Source organism: Syngnathus scovelli, chromosome 7, assembly GCF_024217435.2.
Source record: "Syngnathus scovelli strain Florida chromosome 7, RoL_Ssco_1.2, whole genome shotgun sequence".
NCBI lineage: Eukaryota > Metazoa > Chordata > Actinopteri > Syngnathiformes > Syngnathidae > Syngnathus > Syngnathus scovelli.
Genome location: NC_090853.1, coordinates 11,994,655 through 12,013,287, shown reverse-complemented (window position 1 = coordinate 12,013,287; position 18,633 = coordinate 11,994,655). Strand labels below are relative to the sequence as shown.

General features: G+C 42.3%; 3 protein-coding genes across 6 annotated transcripts in view; 2 read left to right on the top strand and 1 right to left on the bottom strand.

Annotated features, from left to right (window-relative positions):
• The window catches only part of LOC125972552 (F-BAR and double SH3 domains protein 2), a 28,461-nt gene extending 20,169 nt beyond the window's left edge, over window positions 1-8,292 (top strand). For both annotated transcript variants that reach the window (XM_049726308.1, XM_049726309.1), the window contains 7 exons: window positions 897-1,031; window positions 1,222-1,305; window positions 1,440-1,617; window positions 3,224-3,444; window positions 4,143-4,335; window positions 4,415-4,506; window positions 4,851-8,292. In XM_049726308.1, the coding sequence (XP_049582265.1) occupies window positions 897-1,031; window positions 1,222-1,305; window positions 1,440-1,617; window positions 3,224-3,444; window positions 4,143-4,335; window positions 4,415-4,506; window positions 4,851-4,943 (996 nt within the window). In that variant the 3' untranslated portion in view covers window positions 4,944-8,292. The remainder of the gene's footprint in view (window positions 1-896; window positions 1,032-1,221; window positions 1,306-1,439; window positions 1,618-3,223; window positions 3,445-4,142; window positions 4,336-4,414; window positions 4,507-4,850) is intronic.
• A 132-nt stretch (window positions 8,293-8,424) lies between these two features.
• On the top strand, window positions 8,425-15,943 carry LOC125972572 (NACHT and WD repeat domain-containing protein 2). Its single transcript, XM_049726344.2, is given in 10 exon segments — window positions 8,425-8,651; window positions 8,760-8,848; window positions 9,042-9,149; window positions 9,308-9,493; window positions 9,578-9,686; window positions 9,763-9,926; window positions 10,072-10,431; window positions 10,521-10,622; window positions 10,823-11,549; window positions 11,633-15,943. Coding segments are annotated over 10 exon segments (4,956 nt in total). The 5' UTR covers window positions 8,425-8,578; the 3' UTR covers window positions 14,671-15,943.
• yif1b (Yip1 interacting factor homolog B (S. cerevisiae)) lies at window positions 15,257-18,569 on the bottom strand. Of its 3 annotated transcripts, none has more exons than XM_049726330.2 (8): window positions 18,406-18,569; window positions 17,640-17,739; window positions 17,392-17,521; window positions 17,207-17,311; window positions 16,843-16,979; window positions 16,449-16,604; window positions 16,130-16,223; window positions 15,257-15,942 (listed from the first exon to the last, which is right to left on the bottom strand). In XM_049726330.2, exons 1-8 carry the CDS (start codon window positions 18,440-18,442, stop codon window positions 15,787-15,789), a joined length of 915 nt encoding a protein of 304 aa, XP_049582287.1. In that variant the 5' UTR covers window positions 18,443-18,569; the 3' UTR covers window positions 15,257-15,786. The 3 variants fall into 3 exon arrangements, with proteins under 3 accessions (XP_049582287.1, XP_049582286.1, XP_049582288.1); XM_049726329.1 differs by having other exon boundaries at window positions 18,397-18,554; XM_049726331.1 differs by having other exon boundaries at window positions 18,460-18,546.
• Between the last annotated feature and the right edge of the window lie 64 nt (window positions 18,570-18,633).

Below are 18,633 nucleotides of genomic sequence, written 5' to 3'. Positions count from 1 at the left end.
TGAGAAAAAAAGAGGGCATTAGATGCATGAACTGCAAATTATTTCGCTTCATTTACATCACTGAAAAACTAAGGTACAGTATATCTCATGTACTTTTTCATGCAATTGTGTCTTGCTAGTCAACACTAAAGATCACAGTTGTTAGCAACTAAACATTCCTTGTGGAGTTGTGTTTGGTAAAGTTCAACATTTGTCTAATAACGCCATCACTTTTTTTCACAATTTAGCTCAGACTAGAGGCGGGAGGGACTTATGAGCAGTTCTCAAAAGCAGTCAATTTTGCCTCAAAGCTTCCTGATCACAGCTAGAAAGTTGAAGCTCAAAAGCAGGTTCACCTTTCAACCTGACAATGACCGCAAGCATAAATAAAATTAATCAAAAATGACTTGGGTAAGAACATAATTCGGTCGGATTTAGTGCAAGGAAGAGTGTGCAAATGTTGCCAAGTCAATATATGCAAAGCAGATTTTTTTTACACAAAAATACTGAATGCTGTGATTGATATGTTTGAGATATGCATGGTACTATAGTCCTTTTTTTAAGAAAAAAAAAAAGTACCTCATTATATCATTTTTTTCTGAGTTAAAGTGGCCCATACACACTCAGGTATTATGTTAACTGTGTCAACAGAAATCTGATGACCAAACACAAACATTATTGTGGAAAGGTCAGCGTGCTGCGACAGCGCCTTCTGCCAAAAGATCACATGACCTTCAGATAAGCCAGTCAAATGCGCATACAGCAAAAGTGGGAGGGGCTTGATCATATTCGTCTGTTACCCTCCACCTGTGTCAAAAAGTTCATGTTTCACAGGAAGGAATAGCTGAGGCAGTTTTTTAGGGGGAAAAAGACAACATGTCACCTGAATAGTTTATTTTTTGGTTTGTTTGTAACAGGGTACAGTTGACTTGGAGCGTGAGGACGGTGACGAGTGTGAAGAGAATATGGAGGTTTTTGACGACAGCAGCTCCAGCCCTTCAGGAACCCTTCGCAATTACCCACTGACCTGCAAGGTCCTCTTCTCATACAAGGTACTATGAAACAATGCTGGAGAACATACAAAATGCTCCAAAGAAAAAAGACATTTCCTTCTGGAACCAGGTTTTAGTGCAGAGCAGTAAATGTATAAATGTTATGCATAAAAGCCCTTAAAGCTAAACTAAACAGAATGTTGATTTATATGTAGCTCTAAACACTATCACACATCGCTCTCTGTGTCAGGCTTCTCAACCAGATGAGTTAACCATTGATGAACAGGAGATGTTGGAGGTTATTGAGGATGGTGACATGGAGGATTGGGTCAAGGTATGTGAGCACATATGTAACGTTCCCACAAATGAGCTTCAAGCTTGCAGTAACAACAAACAAGATGCTAACTTTTTAGGTGCTTGGGTAGTGTAGACCTGCTGAGTATAGATTATTTTATGTGTCCTCCACAGGCTCGCAATAAGACAGGTCAAGTGGGTTATGTTCCTGAGAAATACCTCCAGTTTCCCGCGTCCAACAGTCTGCTGAGCATGCTTCAGTCACTGGCAACACTGGACGCTCGGTCACACACTTCTTCCAATTCAACCGAGCCAGAGTTGCACTCTGGCTGTGTCAACGGAGATGCTAACAGTAAGTTAATAACAAAATATTTTTGATTTATTCATTTTGAATTGCTCAATTATACCTTTAAGATAAACTTTTCCTGAATGCTTATTTGGCATACAGTAGATTACAGTTCACCTATTGCAGCCCAGCTAACATTGCCAATATTTATAGTCTATTATGAAAGTCCCATTATATTTCAGCAATCTACCGTTTATAGTATTTTTAAATGGGTTTTTAGTTTTTTATTGCCTAATGTAATGCCCTGGTGTGTGAGAAATGAGAGCCACAATCAAGAACAATAAAAATTAAACACAATGAGCACACACACTTGAAGACATTCACGAGTTGACAACACCCGGGGCAGTTTTTCTGTTCTCAAATATGTTTACAATGTGTTTAAATAAGTTTCAATTAAAAAAAAAGTGTGGTGGGGTAAACCTGTATAAAAATGCAAGTGGGTCAAAAACGTATCCCTGCCAATGATGGTTTTTCATTTTATTTAAGTTTTGCATTTTATGTTTCATCCGACCAGGCCTGTGTTTCCACCACAGTGTGTAACTAATATATATAGTAACTGCATGGCATCACCTATACATCATGTCAATGACTACAACAAAAAGATGAATGCAACACAATAGAGGGCAAAAAAAAAAAAAAAAAACACTCACAGTCATCACTTACCTTGAAACTAATGGGACTGGAATTTGCTGAGATGTATATTGACATGCCACAGTTCTTCTGGGACAATGTTTTTGTGACGATTGTGGCTTATTATTTTTTAAACAAAAGTGCACCAACAATTTTGTCTGTGCTGTGTGTACAAAGAAAGGAACATTACTATGCCGACTGTGTAACCAAAAGCAGGCTCTGTTCTGAGACTGCTGTGCTACATGTGGCTTGTGGTGCCTTGATTCTATGGGCTACAATTGCATTTTAAAACAGTGTTTCTTAATCTTATTGGAGGTACCGAACCCCTTGAGTTTCATAAGCGCATTTACCGAAACCCTCTTTAGTGAAAAAAAATATTTTTTCCAAATTTAAGACATCAATGTTTATTAATATAATAAAATGAGCCGTGCATGAACATCACCTTGTTCAAAGAACATAACCAACACAATGCATGAACTCAAAACAAATTACATACCTGCAAATCAGTGTGACTTCTGCTGTTGCCTTTGCGAGACCAGTTCAGATATGCGCCGTCACGCATTTACACAATAAATCAGGTGTGTTCGGACCTCCACAGTGGAGGCTCTGCCGAACCCCAGAGACCGGGTTCGATCGGACCCAGGTTAAGAACCACTGTTTTAAAACCTTAGAAGGCAAAGAAAGAAAGAAATTTGCTGCCGAGAAAGGATAAGGAAAAATATCTAATACTCAGCTAAAAACACCCCAAATTGGCGAAGAGGAAAACATTGGATTATTCTGAAGTGGCCCGCTATGAACCCCAATCAAAATCCTATCGAACATCTGTTGTAGGAGCTGAAACATGCTGCCTTGAAAGGAAATTCCTCAAATCTGAAACAATGTGTTTGCACAGATACAAGTCATAAAAAGATTCAATGCTCCGTCTCTATGGAATAGTTTTTCCTACTGTGTGTCTAATTGCTGTCCATTATTCTCCCCACAGCGGTGTATGTGCGAGCACTTTACGATTACGAAGGCCAGGCGGAGGAGGAACTCTCTTTCTCGGAGGGAGCAGTCATCCGCCTTTTAAGCCGTGACACTCAGACCGATGATGGTTTTTGGGAAGGCGAGCTTAATGGAAGGGTTGGCGTCTTCCCCTCAGTTTTGGTGGAGGACCTGACAGAGAATGGAGAGACCGGAGTGGGCGGGACCAATGACATACAGGTAAGATTGCCTGCATGTTGTTTTGTGTCAGTAAGGTTATTGAGGCTTTCTGCACAGGCAATGGCAATGACAGTAAATACTTTCTACTGTTTTATTCTAAAGTACGTCAAGGTGACACATAAATGGGATGTCACATGCAGTAATCGTTCAATCTAAATGTCACAGACAACATGCTTCGATTTTGTACCACTGAAGGTGGTTTGTCAGTCTTTAGGAGCTTATCTTACTGTGCCATCTGCTTCCATCATCAATGTTTGTTATTTCTGTCAGCAAGACATTCACCAACACTGCATTAGTGCTATCGTGCGCTGATGAAAAGAAAACTAGCGCTGCAATCACATCTTGGAGACTCTTATCTGTGGCACTGGCCCATTAGAGTGACAGAAAGGATACAGCCTCTCCCCTCCCGGATGCCTCTAGACATAACACTCAACAAGTTTCAAGAGTGGAAATTTGCTCACCGAATCCTGCACAATCTTATAGCATTCAACGCAAAACCTGCAAAGAACATTTTCACCACGGCAAACTACAATTTTTTTTTTTTTTAAGTATCTGATCTCATTAGTTGCATGTGTCTCCAGTCAGTCGTTTGTTTATACAACAATGAAAAAATCCACATGGCTTTTCCAGTAAACCAATGAAATGTGATATGTTTATTATCTAGCAATTCCTGATTGTAGCCTGATGTCCTCCTATAGATTTCTCCCTCTGCGAAGCTGCCATCATCGCTTCCACCGCTTCCGCTGTATGATCAACCTCCCATAAGCCCTTTCACCAGCCCAGAGAGCTCTACCCCGCCGTCTCTCCCTCGCTCACCCTCTGCTGCACTCAACGGGGATCATAAGTTTCCACTGCCTGCCTCATCACACAAGGGATCGTTAAGCACCACCAGTAAGCAATACAAGCCGCACTTTTTCTACAGTAAAGTACCAGGACAGCTTTTGTAATGGCCTTTCCCTTTTCTATTTAGATCAAAATTCTGGGAGAAGTTCAGTGTCACCTGGGTTTCAAACACAGCTGCCTCGATTCCCACCTGAAGGAGGTCCAGGCAAACTACGACCTGTTAGTATGCACAGTAGAAACAATGCTGAAACAATTTTGAAACAAGGGAATTAAAGAACACATCATTCCATTTTGACCACTAGGTAGCAGCACGAGATTGCATCTAACTATAAATTTGAATGACGAAGAAAAAAGGCTGCCCAATTTTTGCTGAAGAGATTAGAAAGATGGTATTGAATGTCTCATATTATAAGATTTGCTTCTGTGACATCATGCCCACTCACGAAAGTCATTTTTCTAGAATATTTGGGTCAAACGTATTGTAGTTTAACCTCAAGAGCAATTAAGTTTTAAGGTTCAGGCTAACGGCATCCTCAAAATCTCATTCTCTATTTGTCTCTCAGGTGCGTGCTGCCCCTCCCCCACCCAAACAGCAGTCTCGCCGATCACATGGAAAGAGCGACAAGGCCGAGGAAGTGGAGATCACACTGGTGTAACCGAGACGCAAGATGGCACGGGGTTTGACACAATTCATAACATGCTTAAATGATGGCAGCCTATATCCCACGAGCACGTCTGATCTTAAACTGATGAGAACGGAACTGAACCATATCAAACAATCTCGTCGCCCACTTCAGCTAGCCCTCTTTTTTTTTGTTTTTGTTTTTTTATGCCCAAGTTGTGGAAGAGGAAAGAGAGGAGTGTGAGAGAGGCAGGAGAGCCATTCAAATTTCCTCTGTATTTGCTTCCTAATGAAGTGCAGTAGTAGGCTCCCCAGAGGCCCTTGTGCATCCTCCCACCTCCTTCCATTCTTGCCTTAAAGCCTCACCTCATTGGGCGGGGACCCAGTGCACACTGAAGAGGAGGACGAGGAGGATGAGGAAGAATGTTTGCAGAGGGAAGGAGTGTTGGACACGATTTTATGACCTCATTAAGCTTACTTTGTCTCTTTTTTTTTTTTTTTTAGCAAATGCTCTTTTATTTTGACGCATAAATATTTGTGACTTGAGCAAAAAATTTGTACGTTATCACCAATCAGTCAATGGAATATGTTTGAGCTCCAACACTTAATTAACATGATCAGGTATGTTTGAGTTCTTGTTAAGTTTCACACCCTGAGACTCACTGCCCCTCCGTGTTGATAACAATTGACACCGCTGTACCACACACCTGATTATGTTAATGATGCTGCTGGACAAAAAGCAACTTTTGTGGGCCCTGTCTGGTGAGTAAATCCCAACCTTCAACCTATGAGCAATATTTTTTCCCGGAAAATAAGCTAACCAGCAGGACATTCAAATGTTGACGTGTCACTGTAAACATTGGGAAAAAATTGGTTGCATATGGAGTTCTATGCCCATAACAAGGTCAAATTTCCTTTCATCAGCTGATTGGTGGTAAATGCAAAGTCTTTTCCAAGTCATTAGTGAATTTCCAGAGGCTTCATAAAAAGTAAGCTTTAATGAGAGTAAGCAAGGACGTCCCACCGCTTGCCATTTATAGTTCTCGTCATCCTCCAGTACGTATTTCATGTGTATTAGTACAGTACATTACTGTTGTCGTAGGAATGTTAAACGCAGAGTTTCATATTACAAGAGTCGCCTAAATGAACAGAAGATGTTTTTTTTCTGAAAGGGCATTGTAAATATAGTTGGAAGGAGGACTGGAAGGAAATGAGAATTGGAAAGAGAGAAAGGAGAGGCTGGATCCTCCCTTCTGCTCTTCCCTCCAACTCTTCATCCTTTCTACTTCTCTACTGATAGTTGGCAGTGAGTGCGACTTGGTGGCTGTCATTGTATTCACATAAGCATACTGTATGCAGTTATGCCATATTACACACACACACACACACGCACACACGCACACACACACACACACACGCACACACTGTATCTTCTATAAGCATCGCCGATTGGTTGAACGTTGATTGACGTTAAAAGCACCGAAAGACTGATTTGGTATTGAATTTGTTGTCATGTTAATTATACGGATAGACAGTATTTCTGGCATAGAGGTCTACTGTGTTTATTTTATTTTTTTTTTACGCTTGATGGATCGATTCATCAGGATGAGTCATTCCATCGCATTTGCCCCCATAACTCCCTTCGCATTGCATTGTTTTTTTACTTGACAATCTGTGTGTTCGCACCAAGCACCGTAATTCATCGTTCCTAATACAACTTCCTCCTGTGTTTGTTCAGTGTTGGCGAAAAAATATCAGAAGCGCTGAATGGGCAGATGCAAATAATATTCAAAGGGTGGCAAGTTTAATTCTCTTTTGTGTCTCACTCCAAACTTTTAATTAAATACCCTTCAAGCCTTTAAACTACTCGCCAAATGGCAGCGTAGCACTTTTATTTTTTTCTACATTTCCGGCAAAGTAGCAGCACCTCCACTCCAGAGCTGATGCCAGAGTCAAATTTCTTCATTAAGAATCTACGGTGACTTTTTGGTTTCAGCGTGACTGATGTTTTCATTTCAATATTTTCAAAAGAGACTGAGGCATTGTGGGCATTGAAATTTGCGGGTTTGCTTAACTCTAAAAGAGGATGTGTACTGTTAGGATGTTTCCAGCAAAGAATGTGTTTTCTTTGATTGTTTGTTTTGAGATAGCAAAGTGAGTTTTTTTTGTTGACACCAGAGTGATTGGTTTTCAAAGGAAATCGTTAGAATTTCAAGATGCAAGATCTTACTACTTCTATAAATCCCCCCCCTCCCCCCAAAAATTAAACATAGATTTAAATTGATATTTTCTTGTATAACAGGTCCACACAATTATATCTGGAGAGTGTAGCTTAATATTTAGAACACTAATGAAATACAGTATTCACTTGTGTTTACATGTATAGGTGGGGATAATGATCAATATAATTAGGTGGAATTTATTGGTGATTAATCTTGAAGCATTTTTCTTTTTCAGATAAGTTTTAGATTGCTTGTGTTCAATCGACACAGCTTCTTCCATCAAGAGACACAGGACAGTATATAGTATAAAAAATTTTAATAGTGATGGAAGACTTAATTTGTGACATTCGAACTTGTTCTGTTAAATGCTTCTCCAACGAAATGTGGAACCAGTTTACATAAGAAAATATTAATACATACTGTAAATCCAGAATTCAGAATTTAACTTTGTAGTGTTTGATTCAGAGTGTCCATATCTGTTTTGTTTTTACAATGAACAAATGGATAGTATAGCTACCCCCCCCCCCCCCCCAATCATAATGTTATGTAGCATCCATTGTGATCATCAATAGTTTCATACACATTGGAATTAGTCACATTATTAAATCCAAAAATGTCATTCCCCTGCTGTTAGAAGTAATCCCGATCACACAAAAGGGGTGTGGTCAAGGCAACGACAACGGCAGCCTCTCCTTGATTTCTCTGAGATCTTAATTCATCACGTATATGATGTTCAAACTTGTTTTGAAGTTTATTGTTTACATCGGCGTCCCTGGGAAATTCATTTCTTTAAAGACTCAAACAGTCTATTGTAAAATGTTTTGTCTTCAGTTTCCACGTTTGAGAAACTTACCCTTTTTTTTAAAATCCCTTTTTTTGAACAGTCGTTTGATTTTTGCCATAGTGTTAGGCCATTCGATATTTGTAGAATTCTTTTATTTGTTGCGTCCACCTGTTTGGATCAGCAGCACACTTCCTTTTAATTAGTAATAAAGTGGTAGAACCACTGGCCTTCTCTCCAGTTGGACTGTTGCCATGGTGACAAATAATAGGAACAGGTGCAAATCTCTTTCTACATATGGTTATTGGCTGTACAAAAAGCTAAGTTTGTATTTATTGTGTACAAATGTTAATTAATAAAATAATATTGGGAAAACAGCATATCTCTGTCATCCTTTGTTCTTACGTGTTTGCCTTCCCATGTTTATTTGCGTGTGAACCATGGGTCTTAGAAATGTACAATTGTGTATATTTAACAAATGTGTTCCTGTTGTGTACCAGGCACAAAATGTGGGTGTGATCAAAGCCCCTCAGACTGTACATAACCAAGTGCAGAATTTCCTGAGTCAGATCACAGATAGAGGGGAAAAGAGCAACACCAGCCCAGTGAGCCAAGTCAGACAATGAGACAATTTAACCCTGATTTAGTCGCCATTTAAAAGATCATATGGACCAAGCTGCTTCCAAGTGCCGCTTCCGTTCCACCTGTGTTAAGCTTTATCTGTGCTCAAACCCTGCAGGTAAGTTGAAAAAGGCTCTGGATGATTCCCAGGAATTTTCATAGCCACTTTTGTATGTCATGGTTGTTTTCGTTTGTGACATTCATGTGCAATTAAGTCGTGTTACAGACAGCGTGGTGGAGCGCAGAGCTCTGAGGGAGGTTGTGTTCCCCAAACTACGAGAGCATTGCAGGCACAACTTGGGAGTGGACTTCAGGGTGAATACACACTTCTCACACTTTAAAGGCATCTTTCCAATTGTATTCAATCTCATTCTCTGTGTTGTATGGTACTTTTTGCTCTTTGTATTGTTAAATTGTAAATGATTTCATTTACTATATCTAGTCTACATTCTCACTTGTCTGATAAAATGTATAGAAAGACTGTGTGTGTGTGCGTGTTTATGTATAGGTGATCGACCCACATGAGTCCATTCATCGCAGCCACTGGCCATGTGAAAAGACCAGAAAAGAGCTGATAGAAGAATGCAGAGAAAACTCTGCTGGACCCTTTTTACTGGTAAATACATCAGCAGCATTCACGTCATACTGGACATTGTTTGATAAAGTTTGGTCTAGTCTAGTTTAGTGTAGACTAGTCTATCCCGTCAAATTACAGTACTACTGATGCCAAGATTGACTGCTCTTCCTTCTCTGTCCACACGGTGGTGTTGCGAGGCTTTGATAGGCCATGAGTATAGCAAAGCCAGTCTTCCTGCCCAGGTGGAGGTGCCACATTTTCACCTGCTGCTGCAACAGATCCAACAAATGGGCCTCAGCACCAGGGAGCTGGAGAGAGTCTACTCCAGAGACGAGAACACCGTTCCACCGACATTCTGCTTGAGACGCCCGTGCATGCCTCAGGTTTCCAAGACGTGATGTATTATTGTAATCAGAATTGTGTTATTGTGTCATAATATGAGGGTCATCGACTTAATTGGTTCAAAGGAGGAGACTCACATGGAGGATTTGGTGAACGTGTTTGCAACTGCTGTGACTCTGTGTGTGCACAAGAAGCTTCTGACTGAAGGTGAAGGCCTTGCTTTTAGCAGATCAGGTGAACTAGCTCTGTGTGTATACATCACACGTTTATTTCTCTTTTACGTTCTTCAATGCTATTTCTGGCTATTTAGTCCTTGATAGCGATCTACGCTTTGCCCTGGACAAACGTCCTCGTGATGATGTCATCAGACGCTGCCTTGTTTACGTTCACAAGATCACCAATTTAAAGGTGGAACAAGAAGCTAGAGGGATGGACTGCTTTGAGTTAAACGCACATTCAAAGGAAGAGAAAGAGGTGACCACCATTTACTGTTCCTCTACTCGACAGCGCATAGACTGTTTAGCCACACGAGAGTTGTGCGACAACATTTTCAGTGCCCATACAATTTGACTTTTAATTTTCACACAACTACATCTGCACATCCTCACTGTACTTACAGGACACTTTTCTTTACTCCAATCGAGTAAAAGCATCACCCAACGCAAAGAATTTACTCTCAGATCTGATTGAGAACTTCTTGAGAAGCCTCATCGACCCGTACCAGCTTGAGGCTTACATCACTACCACAGAGTGTGACCGTCGCCGTGGTTACACCACAGCTCAGAGGCGGGTGTATGCAGAGTTACTCTGCTGTCAGGTGTATTCCGACCTGGTGAGGTTGACTGACAGCATTGCGGAGTCTGGAGGATTTGGAAGCTGTGACCTCAGCAATACATCGGCATGGGAGCAAGTGGAACAAGAGGAACTGTGTGGCATCTTGTCGAGGTTTTACGTCATCACGAGGCCAGAGATGGAAGAGGTCAGACGTGAAATAATACCTTAAAGTCACGACATTGACATTCTAATGAAGCTTGAAAAGATATCAGCTTGACAGTTAACTTTTTCTAGGTCAGAGCCTATGTTCAGCAAAGTGATCACCAACGTCCGCTTGTGCTGACAGGAGGTCCTTGTGCTGGGAAGACTGTCCTGCTAGCTCACTGTGCTCACCAGGTACATGAATAAATACTTGCTAATCTTAGTACTACTATAAATTGAAGCAAATATTTGTTGGTCGTGGTGTTGGGGTACTAATTTGAAGGACATGTGCCTTTATGTAGCTTTTTCTCAGATGACAATGGCTTCAGGAAGGAAAAGAAATGTTGAGTGTCGTCATCATCAGCATTAAAACATTTATTTTATCTTCTCTGTAGATGAAAATCTGGCTGCATGACACCAATCCTGCTGTGGTCACCTATTTTACCAACTTGCCACACTTGGCTTCCCCCGAGCGCTTGCTGTCCAGCTTGTGTTATCAAATCTTTAAGAGTTATGGCCACTTTTCGTCTTTCCAGGACAGCTGCTTCAACCTCAGTTATGGCGATTACCAAGACGTCACCGAGCCTTGAGACAATCGATCTGACATCACTCACCTTAACCTGAGTGCTGCGTTTAGGGCCATCAGAAAACCTGACATCAGTCTTTCTGAAGCATCAGAATGTTTCTGTTCCCTTCTCTCCCTGCTGCCATTTTATAAAAAGCCTTTAGTCCTGATCCTTGATGGGGTACACCAGCTGGGGCATAACTTTGCTGAGCAAATCATCGAAAGCCTGCCCTCACCTCTTCCTTCCGGAGTCAAAATCATCCTGGGCGTCTCCACTAACCAAACTCGACTGATGCGGGTAATCGAAAGACGTTACCCAGAGTGCAGCGCACCTAGCTTTGCTTCAGAGAGGTGTAAAAAACAGGCAGGGTATATACATGTTCTGTTGAGTGGTGTGGAGAGGAAGCAAAGTCTGAAGGTTCTGATATCACTTCTAAGCAACTCTGGGAGGAAAGTGACTTCTGGACAACTTGCACTGGTGAACCAGGCACTGACTTCATGTTGTCTCGCCCTCTACGTCCGCCTACTACATGCTCATGCATCACTTTGGTCTTCAGGTACAGTACAGTTAAGTAACCCAAACATGAAGGGTGTTTTTCTTTACATTTACTCTCATGTGTTTGTGTTGGTCTCTCGTTAGATTCAGAAGTGTCAGAGTCTCATCTTCCTGGCAGCGTCCATTCATCTATTGCTGTCTTGCTGGATCACTTGGAGAATAAATATTCTTCCTCGGTGGTGGCTTGTGCCGTCTTTTACATCACTCTCTCTAGAGTAGGACTCAGAGAGGCAGAACTTGCTGGTCTTTTGTCCAAACCTCATCCTGATCAGATCTCACAGGTAAATGTGGAGAGACTGCTCCTTGGCCTGAATGGCTTTCTCATCAGGAGGACGGTAATAGGTTGTCAAGTTTTGTTCTGGGTGAACAGACATTTTGGACTTGTCATTGCGAGAACCTATTTCCACACATGTGAGTCCAGGAGAGAAATTCATTCGGAGATGGCCGATTATTTTATGAACAAATGGAATGCATGTTTTGAAAAGCCAAGCCTAAATAAAGGCGGTGCGCAAACGAGGGGACTCGTCGAAAAGCAGCCGTCACTCAGAAACGCCGTTAATGGGAGAGAAGCTGTGGAATTGGTGCATCACTTACAAGAGAGCAACAGTGTGGAGTTAAGATGGAAGGTGTTGATGTCATGGAGGTTCCATCATGTTTTGGTGAAGGCCGGCCTCCTGACAGATCTCGTGGACATGTTGAGGCAGGAAGAGGGATCTTGGGGCAATCTAAGGGACCGTACACTCCTGGCGAGCATATTGGCGTCTTCATCCTGTTTGTTGCAAATCTTTCCATTGGAGCTTCCCACATTGATGGAGGACAGCCTCCTCCCATATATGGAGCTCTTTCCTGCTCTCAAAACTTATGTCGGGGAGATCAGAAGGGAGATGAGTACAAGAGGCTGCCGATTGACAGTTGCGCTTTCTCCTTCTCCTGATACTGTCGCCTTGCTTCGGCATCTAAACTGCAACTGTGGATCAAAACGGCTTGCTGTTACCGCTGCCGGGACACAGTGTGGGACGATCGCAGAGGTCATGTGTGATGGCTCGGCGTGGATATGGAACGGCTCAAGCTTTGGTGTGGTGCGATTATCACTGAGCTCTGAGGAGGCGGAGCTTAAGTTTGCAGGCGTGAAAAGCAGCCAGCGATTCATGTTGTTTCCCACCTCATGCAACAAACTGTTTTTGTGGGATGTTGGTGCTCCTGACATCCTTATGGAGGTCAAAGCTTCACACACTCTGAACATGTTAGAGGGCTTTGTGACATTTGGAGGACAGCTATGTGTGTGGTGGAAGAAGGCCACCCTTGTGGGACTGTTTGATGCCTCCGACACAACTGTGAAAGAGTTTTGTTGTCCGAGCTGCGTGACCTGTGTGGTTTTCTCCTCCGATGGTGCTCACGTAATTTGCGGTCAAGAAGAAGGAACCGTGTCAATATTTGATGTAGCCAACCACAACCTCCTTAGCTCCTGTTCACACTCAAACCACCGAGCAATTGTGTCGATAATCCTCTGTGAGGACAAACTGGAAATGGCTTGTGTTGAAAAGTCAGGAGATGTGAAATTATGGAATGTTTCATCCAAAACGCAAACACCAAGATTGCTTAAATAAGTTTCTACTGGGAGTGACTTCAACAACGTGCTCAGTATTGATTACTCTGATGAATCTGACAGTTTATTGATTTGTCATTGCAACCAGGTCACTGTGTGGGATACGTGTGACTGGGACAAGTGCGACCATTTCTTGGCTCCACGGGGTCAAACTTTTATTCAGGCGATAATCTCCCAGGATGGACACCATTTCCTGGCATTACTGGAGGCCTGTCCTCGGGTTTTGGTGTGGAGGCTTTGCACAGGACGGTGTGTTCTCTCTTTAGAAACCAGCACACAGCCTCATACACTCCTCAAAACCACCTCAGGTATTGTTTGCGTCACTGACAATGGCTGCCTTCTTGTGTGGGATTCTGAAATGGTTCATGCTGCCAGTGAAGCTCCGAAAATGGAATGTGGGGTTAAAGACGTGGTGGTGGAGCAAACTGGAAGATGGTTCTACACTGCAGATGGGACAAATACGGTGTGGAGTTGGAGCCTCGAGACAGGGCTTCCGCATGCTAACTTCCTGCATGGTAACCCTGTGAAAACAATACGTCTTAGTCAGGATAGCATGACCCTTGTGACACTTTCAGGTGAAGATATTTACGTTTGGCATACAGAAACGGGGAAGAATATCTTACGTATAGGTGGGAGCAACGCTACGGATGTTCTTATCACGCCCAGTTGTAATTTTGGCGTTAGCATTTGTGAGCAAGGACTTTCTCAGGTTTGGAAAATGGCACATGGGAGTGTCGTATGTGCTATTCACGTGTACCTTTCTGGTGCACAGGTGTCACCCGAGAGCACCTTTCTCATTGGCCTCCATGACGGAGACCTGCTGGCTGCCAGTTTGTGGTCGGGCACTATCAGCAAGACCTTCCCGAGAGTCGAAAGCTCTGAAGATGTCATTGCTTTCGGCACGCTTTCTCAGCATGCCGATTTTGTGGTCGTGGTCGTTGCCTCGGGGGCGATTTACACCTGGAAGATCTCCGATGAGACGGTGTGCAGGCACTTTGAGCTACCGGGGACATTTACGTGTCAGCCACAAAACTTTCACATGACATCCAACGGGAGCTTTGCGTTATTGTCTATCGATAATGATGCTATCACCCTCCTGGATGTGTCTCGGGTCAGACTGTGCTCTTTGAAAGCTGAGTATTGTGTAATGCAAGCCTGCTTGGATGAAATGGGAGGTTACGTTGCTTACACATCACAGCGTGCAAGCCAAAGTTGCACCTGTTCCCAGCACGCGCATCCCGTCCTCACCGTGGTACAACTCTCGGATGGAGAAAAAATAGGCAGAGTGTTTTTGTGTAAGGATCCATTGACACTGCTCATGCATGGGCAGCAGTTTGTGTTTGTGGGTTTTCGGGATGGGTCACTAGGTGTGTATTCTATTTCAGGGTCCTTGATTAGTGAAGAGAATGCATGCAGATCGAGAAACAAAATGGGGAGTCAGATGAAAGGCTGCTGTTCCAGTGTGGGACCACTGATGTGTTTTTCTCTAGAAACACCCAATATTACATGGCCTTAGCTACTACAGTTCATCATGTGCTTATTAGGACAATGATATACGTGAATAAAGAAAACCTTGAAAATTCCACTCAGGCACTGAAGAAGAATGTATGTAACAATGTATGTCGCAATTAACATACATTTTATTATGTGAAGACTTTGAAAGAGTAAGTTCATTTTTTGGGACACCATACGATTATTATAGTGGTTGTAGTTTATATGGCAGTTCAGTTCTACACCATGGCAAATTAAGCTCCGATCGTAAACATTGTTGAAGTGAATAAAAAATTAGCATCATTCTTAGTTTTGCAATAGAAGATGCCTTACACTCACGAGACTTATGTGCCGTCTTGAATTATTGTTTTACTACAGATATGAACTGACTATGACACCACAGCCGATAAAAGTCCTGAATTGAGGTTTAATTCTTCTTGAAATAATTTCTAAAAGTACTGAGGTAAATACAAAATTGTGTTCTCAAATGAATTATGATATACTTATCTCCAAAGTTAGTTGTTTTAGTCTCATATTGACGTGAAATGAAAAAAAGTACATCATGAAAAAAATGAAACACCTAAATGAGATATTGATGGTTCAATGTCACATAGTATTAATATTTTCCTTTATTCCACCTGACTTTCAATATGAAATGCAACAAATAATTTACATTGTTTCTTAAAAGGATATCAAAACATCATCACTGTTACTTGCCGAGATTTATCATTGCTCTATGACCTCCATGTCACAAAGCACGCAAAGCTTAAGAGCACAACCACACTGGAAGGATGACATTTTAGTCCTGATTAATTGATGAAGGATCAGACATTTGATAGAATTGTGCGCTACTCTTGAGTGTGCTTTTGCTTTCACTGATTATAAAGAAAGCGTGTGAAGTTGTATGTGCCGTCAGCTCAGAAAAATCGCTTATGCAGACCAATGCAGCGTCTAACAAACATACAGGATACATTTAAATATTGCTAAAAAACAAAAAAATAAGAAGTAATTACACAGTGTAGAAAAACAACTTAGTTGAATGTTTTAAGGACAATTACATGGCAGTACAAAAAAATACCAGCTGTGCTGTGAGAGGTGAAGGCATGTGTGCGTGTCTCCTTCTCCCCCAGTGCGGGTGCGTTTATCTGATGAGGTAATAAGTGAACCAGTACATGAAAAGGGGTTGGGCCGCCGCTATACACATGGTGAGGTACATCCTCAGCTGGTTTCTGGCTCCTCTCACTAGCCTTCCCTCTGCTGCCGCTTCGGAGAGAAGCTTCAGACGCAGGGTGCGGGTCTGCAAATTCAAGTGGCGATTATTTCATGCAAACATTCAGCATGTAATATCTAAGCAGCACATGTTTGCTTTAATGCAGGGCTCCCCAAAATGTTTTGCAGCACCATCTAGTTCCACATGAACGCACCACTGCAATGCCTGTAAGTTGTTGTTGGTAGGAGCCTTTGTGAACAGGACAGCTACTCACCATAAATACAAAAATGGCAGCACAGCACCAGAGTAAAGAGACGTAGTAGGCTGGCTTCCCAAATAGGAGTCCTGCGACTACACCAATGATCATTCTGAGAAAAGGACACACACACACACGACAATTAACATTTGAAAAACAAACTACCTACAGTCAGCAGTAATAGGCTCCAGCTCGCCACTAAATGAGCAAGCGTGATAGAAAATGGATGAATGAATATTACAACCTTAAGCTACTTGCATGATATTTAAAATGCAAAACTAAAGACCAGCTAACTACCATGACATGAATGTGCATAAATGGAGAGTGAGGCACATACCCGACATATTTGTATCCAGCAAAGGCAAGCAGGTCAATGGTTGTGAGGTCTGTGTTAACGGTTACGAGGTATAGTGACAGGAGGACTGCCAAAACTTCCATTATGAGCCACACCAGCGCCGAGCTTGCCTGAACCCCCAGCAGCTCGGGAGTAAACCTGAGGCGCCACAAAAGAGGAAGGGTATAAAAAAAGTGAATAAAATAATAAAATCAGCATCCATCCATTTTCCATACAACTATTGTGGGAAGCAATTTAGCTCCAAGGACAGTCAGAATTGGATTTCATTTCCTTGACATACAGTATATGGGGGCGGGGGTATCACACACTTTAATAGTTTTGTGCCATTGAAAACCACCAATGGGCTCGCCCATTAAAAGTATATGTTCACATGTACCTGTTTTGTGTGCCCAGGGCCAGCCCAGCCACTAGCACATACGTGATGAAGCCCATGGCGGGGATGTAAAGATCGGGAGCGTTGATGTCAAAGCGCGGTGCCACAGGAGTGTCCTGTTGGTAGCTCACCTCCCAGTTCTGCACCACGTGGATCACACAATGTATCGTCAACATGTCATTGGAAATATTCCTTAATGGTAAGCTCCAACACAAACGAGACACTCTTGTATAAGAATATTTCAAGCAAAGGCAGATCCGTAGGCCGTCAATTCGAAAATTTTGACACCTAATGAGGTTACAGAAGGAACCAGATGTATCCGGGGAGCAGCTCTAAAAATAGGATACTTGAAATCTAGCCCACCTACCTCATGCATGTAAGGGAAAACTAGAAGACCCAGCTTCTTTCCCACATACACCGTGTCCACAGCGAAGTAGTATTTCAGCTTGGAAATCGGGATGAATCTGTCCAGCTACAATACAGAAACACAATAGCCCCCTCTACAAATGTTTCTTTCTTTAAGCGAAACAAAGATCTGTGAGTCAATCATACATTCTTGTCCATTATTTCCTTCCCCTGAGATGCCAGTGAGCTGCCATAAGCCATGGCAAAGTTAGACACGGGGTCCGACAGCATGGATTCGCCTGGGAAACCTGCCATCTGACGTCCGCTATGTAGATTCCTGTCAACGATAATGCACATTAACTGTCGTCAATAGGGATTAGAGAATGTGAACATAAATGTAAACCATGCGGACTAATTTAACATGTTTAATGTTGAACCTGTGTGGCGAGCCTCACCTCTGGTGGGATGTCGGTGAAGCGCAGCCACTTGTGTCCTCAAACAACTGGCTGCCATCCGAACCATCCATCAAATTATTTCGTAGACGTACATTGGGCTCTGGATGAAGAGGAGAGCAATATTTTGTTTTGTTTGATATTATTGACAGGCATAATTTGATAAATCAAGCACATGCTGGGCAGTAACAACCATGCATTAGTCGCACATTTGTAGTATTCAGCTGACACTTGTTTACTGACGTGAGCGCTGCAGGAGCAGGCTCGTTTCTGCGGTCTATCCCGCGGTATCTCTGATCACATCGTCACGAGAGTAAAACATTATGAGGAACCACTGTTTTAAACTGGTGCGCTAGAACTAAAGTTGAACTACGGTATTTGAAAATTAATTCAGACTTGACTCTGACACAGACACCCACTCAGTATCAGATAACACCGTCCATGAGCTGAGACGTTGATTGGGACCATTATAACGTTGCAAAACAATGAATATGGACATGATGTGTTATATATTGACAAGTCAAAAACTAAGAAGTGCATTATCAAGTACAGCGTGCTATCTTCATATTTGTTGTCAAATTATCAAGTGCATTATGTTATCAGTTTTATTATCTTATATTGCATTCACAATTTTGGTTTATTGACACTGATGCTAGGAGCTAGCATACCCTCCCATTCAATCTTCTCTTCCTTCATTGACCAGTAAAAAACTGGCACATGAAAGCAGCTGGGAAACAATTTGATCAAGAAAACCACGTACGTAACTTACGCTGTCGGAAACCTTTCTGGGTTGCAGAATAATCCATTTTAGACAACTGCTAACCTGTCACTGGTGCAGTCAGTGAGGTCCAGTGAGCAAGCTCCAGCAAACTAACGGCTTGACCAGCACAAGCCAACTTCTTCGTCTATTCACTTTCTGGCGCACTGACTGGTGAATGGATACGATGCTGCCGCCCGGCGGATATGATTGAAACTTGATGTCTTTGTTTTTGTTTTT

Excerpts from the sequence above, each read along its gene's own strand:
- yif1b (XM_049726329.1), bottom strand. The coding sequence starts at position 18,442 with ATGGATTATTCTGCAACCCAGAAAGGTTTCCGACAGCGTAAGTTAC. Across the intron at positions 17,522-17,639 it reads TCACCGACATCCCACCAGAG|GAATCTACATAGCGGACGTC; the intron begins GTGAGGCTCGCC and ends TATCGTTGACAG. Across the intron at positions 17,312-17,391 it reads AGGAAATAATGGACAAGAAT|CTGGACAGATTCATCCCGAT; the intron begins GTATGATTGACT and ends TCTGTATTGTAG.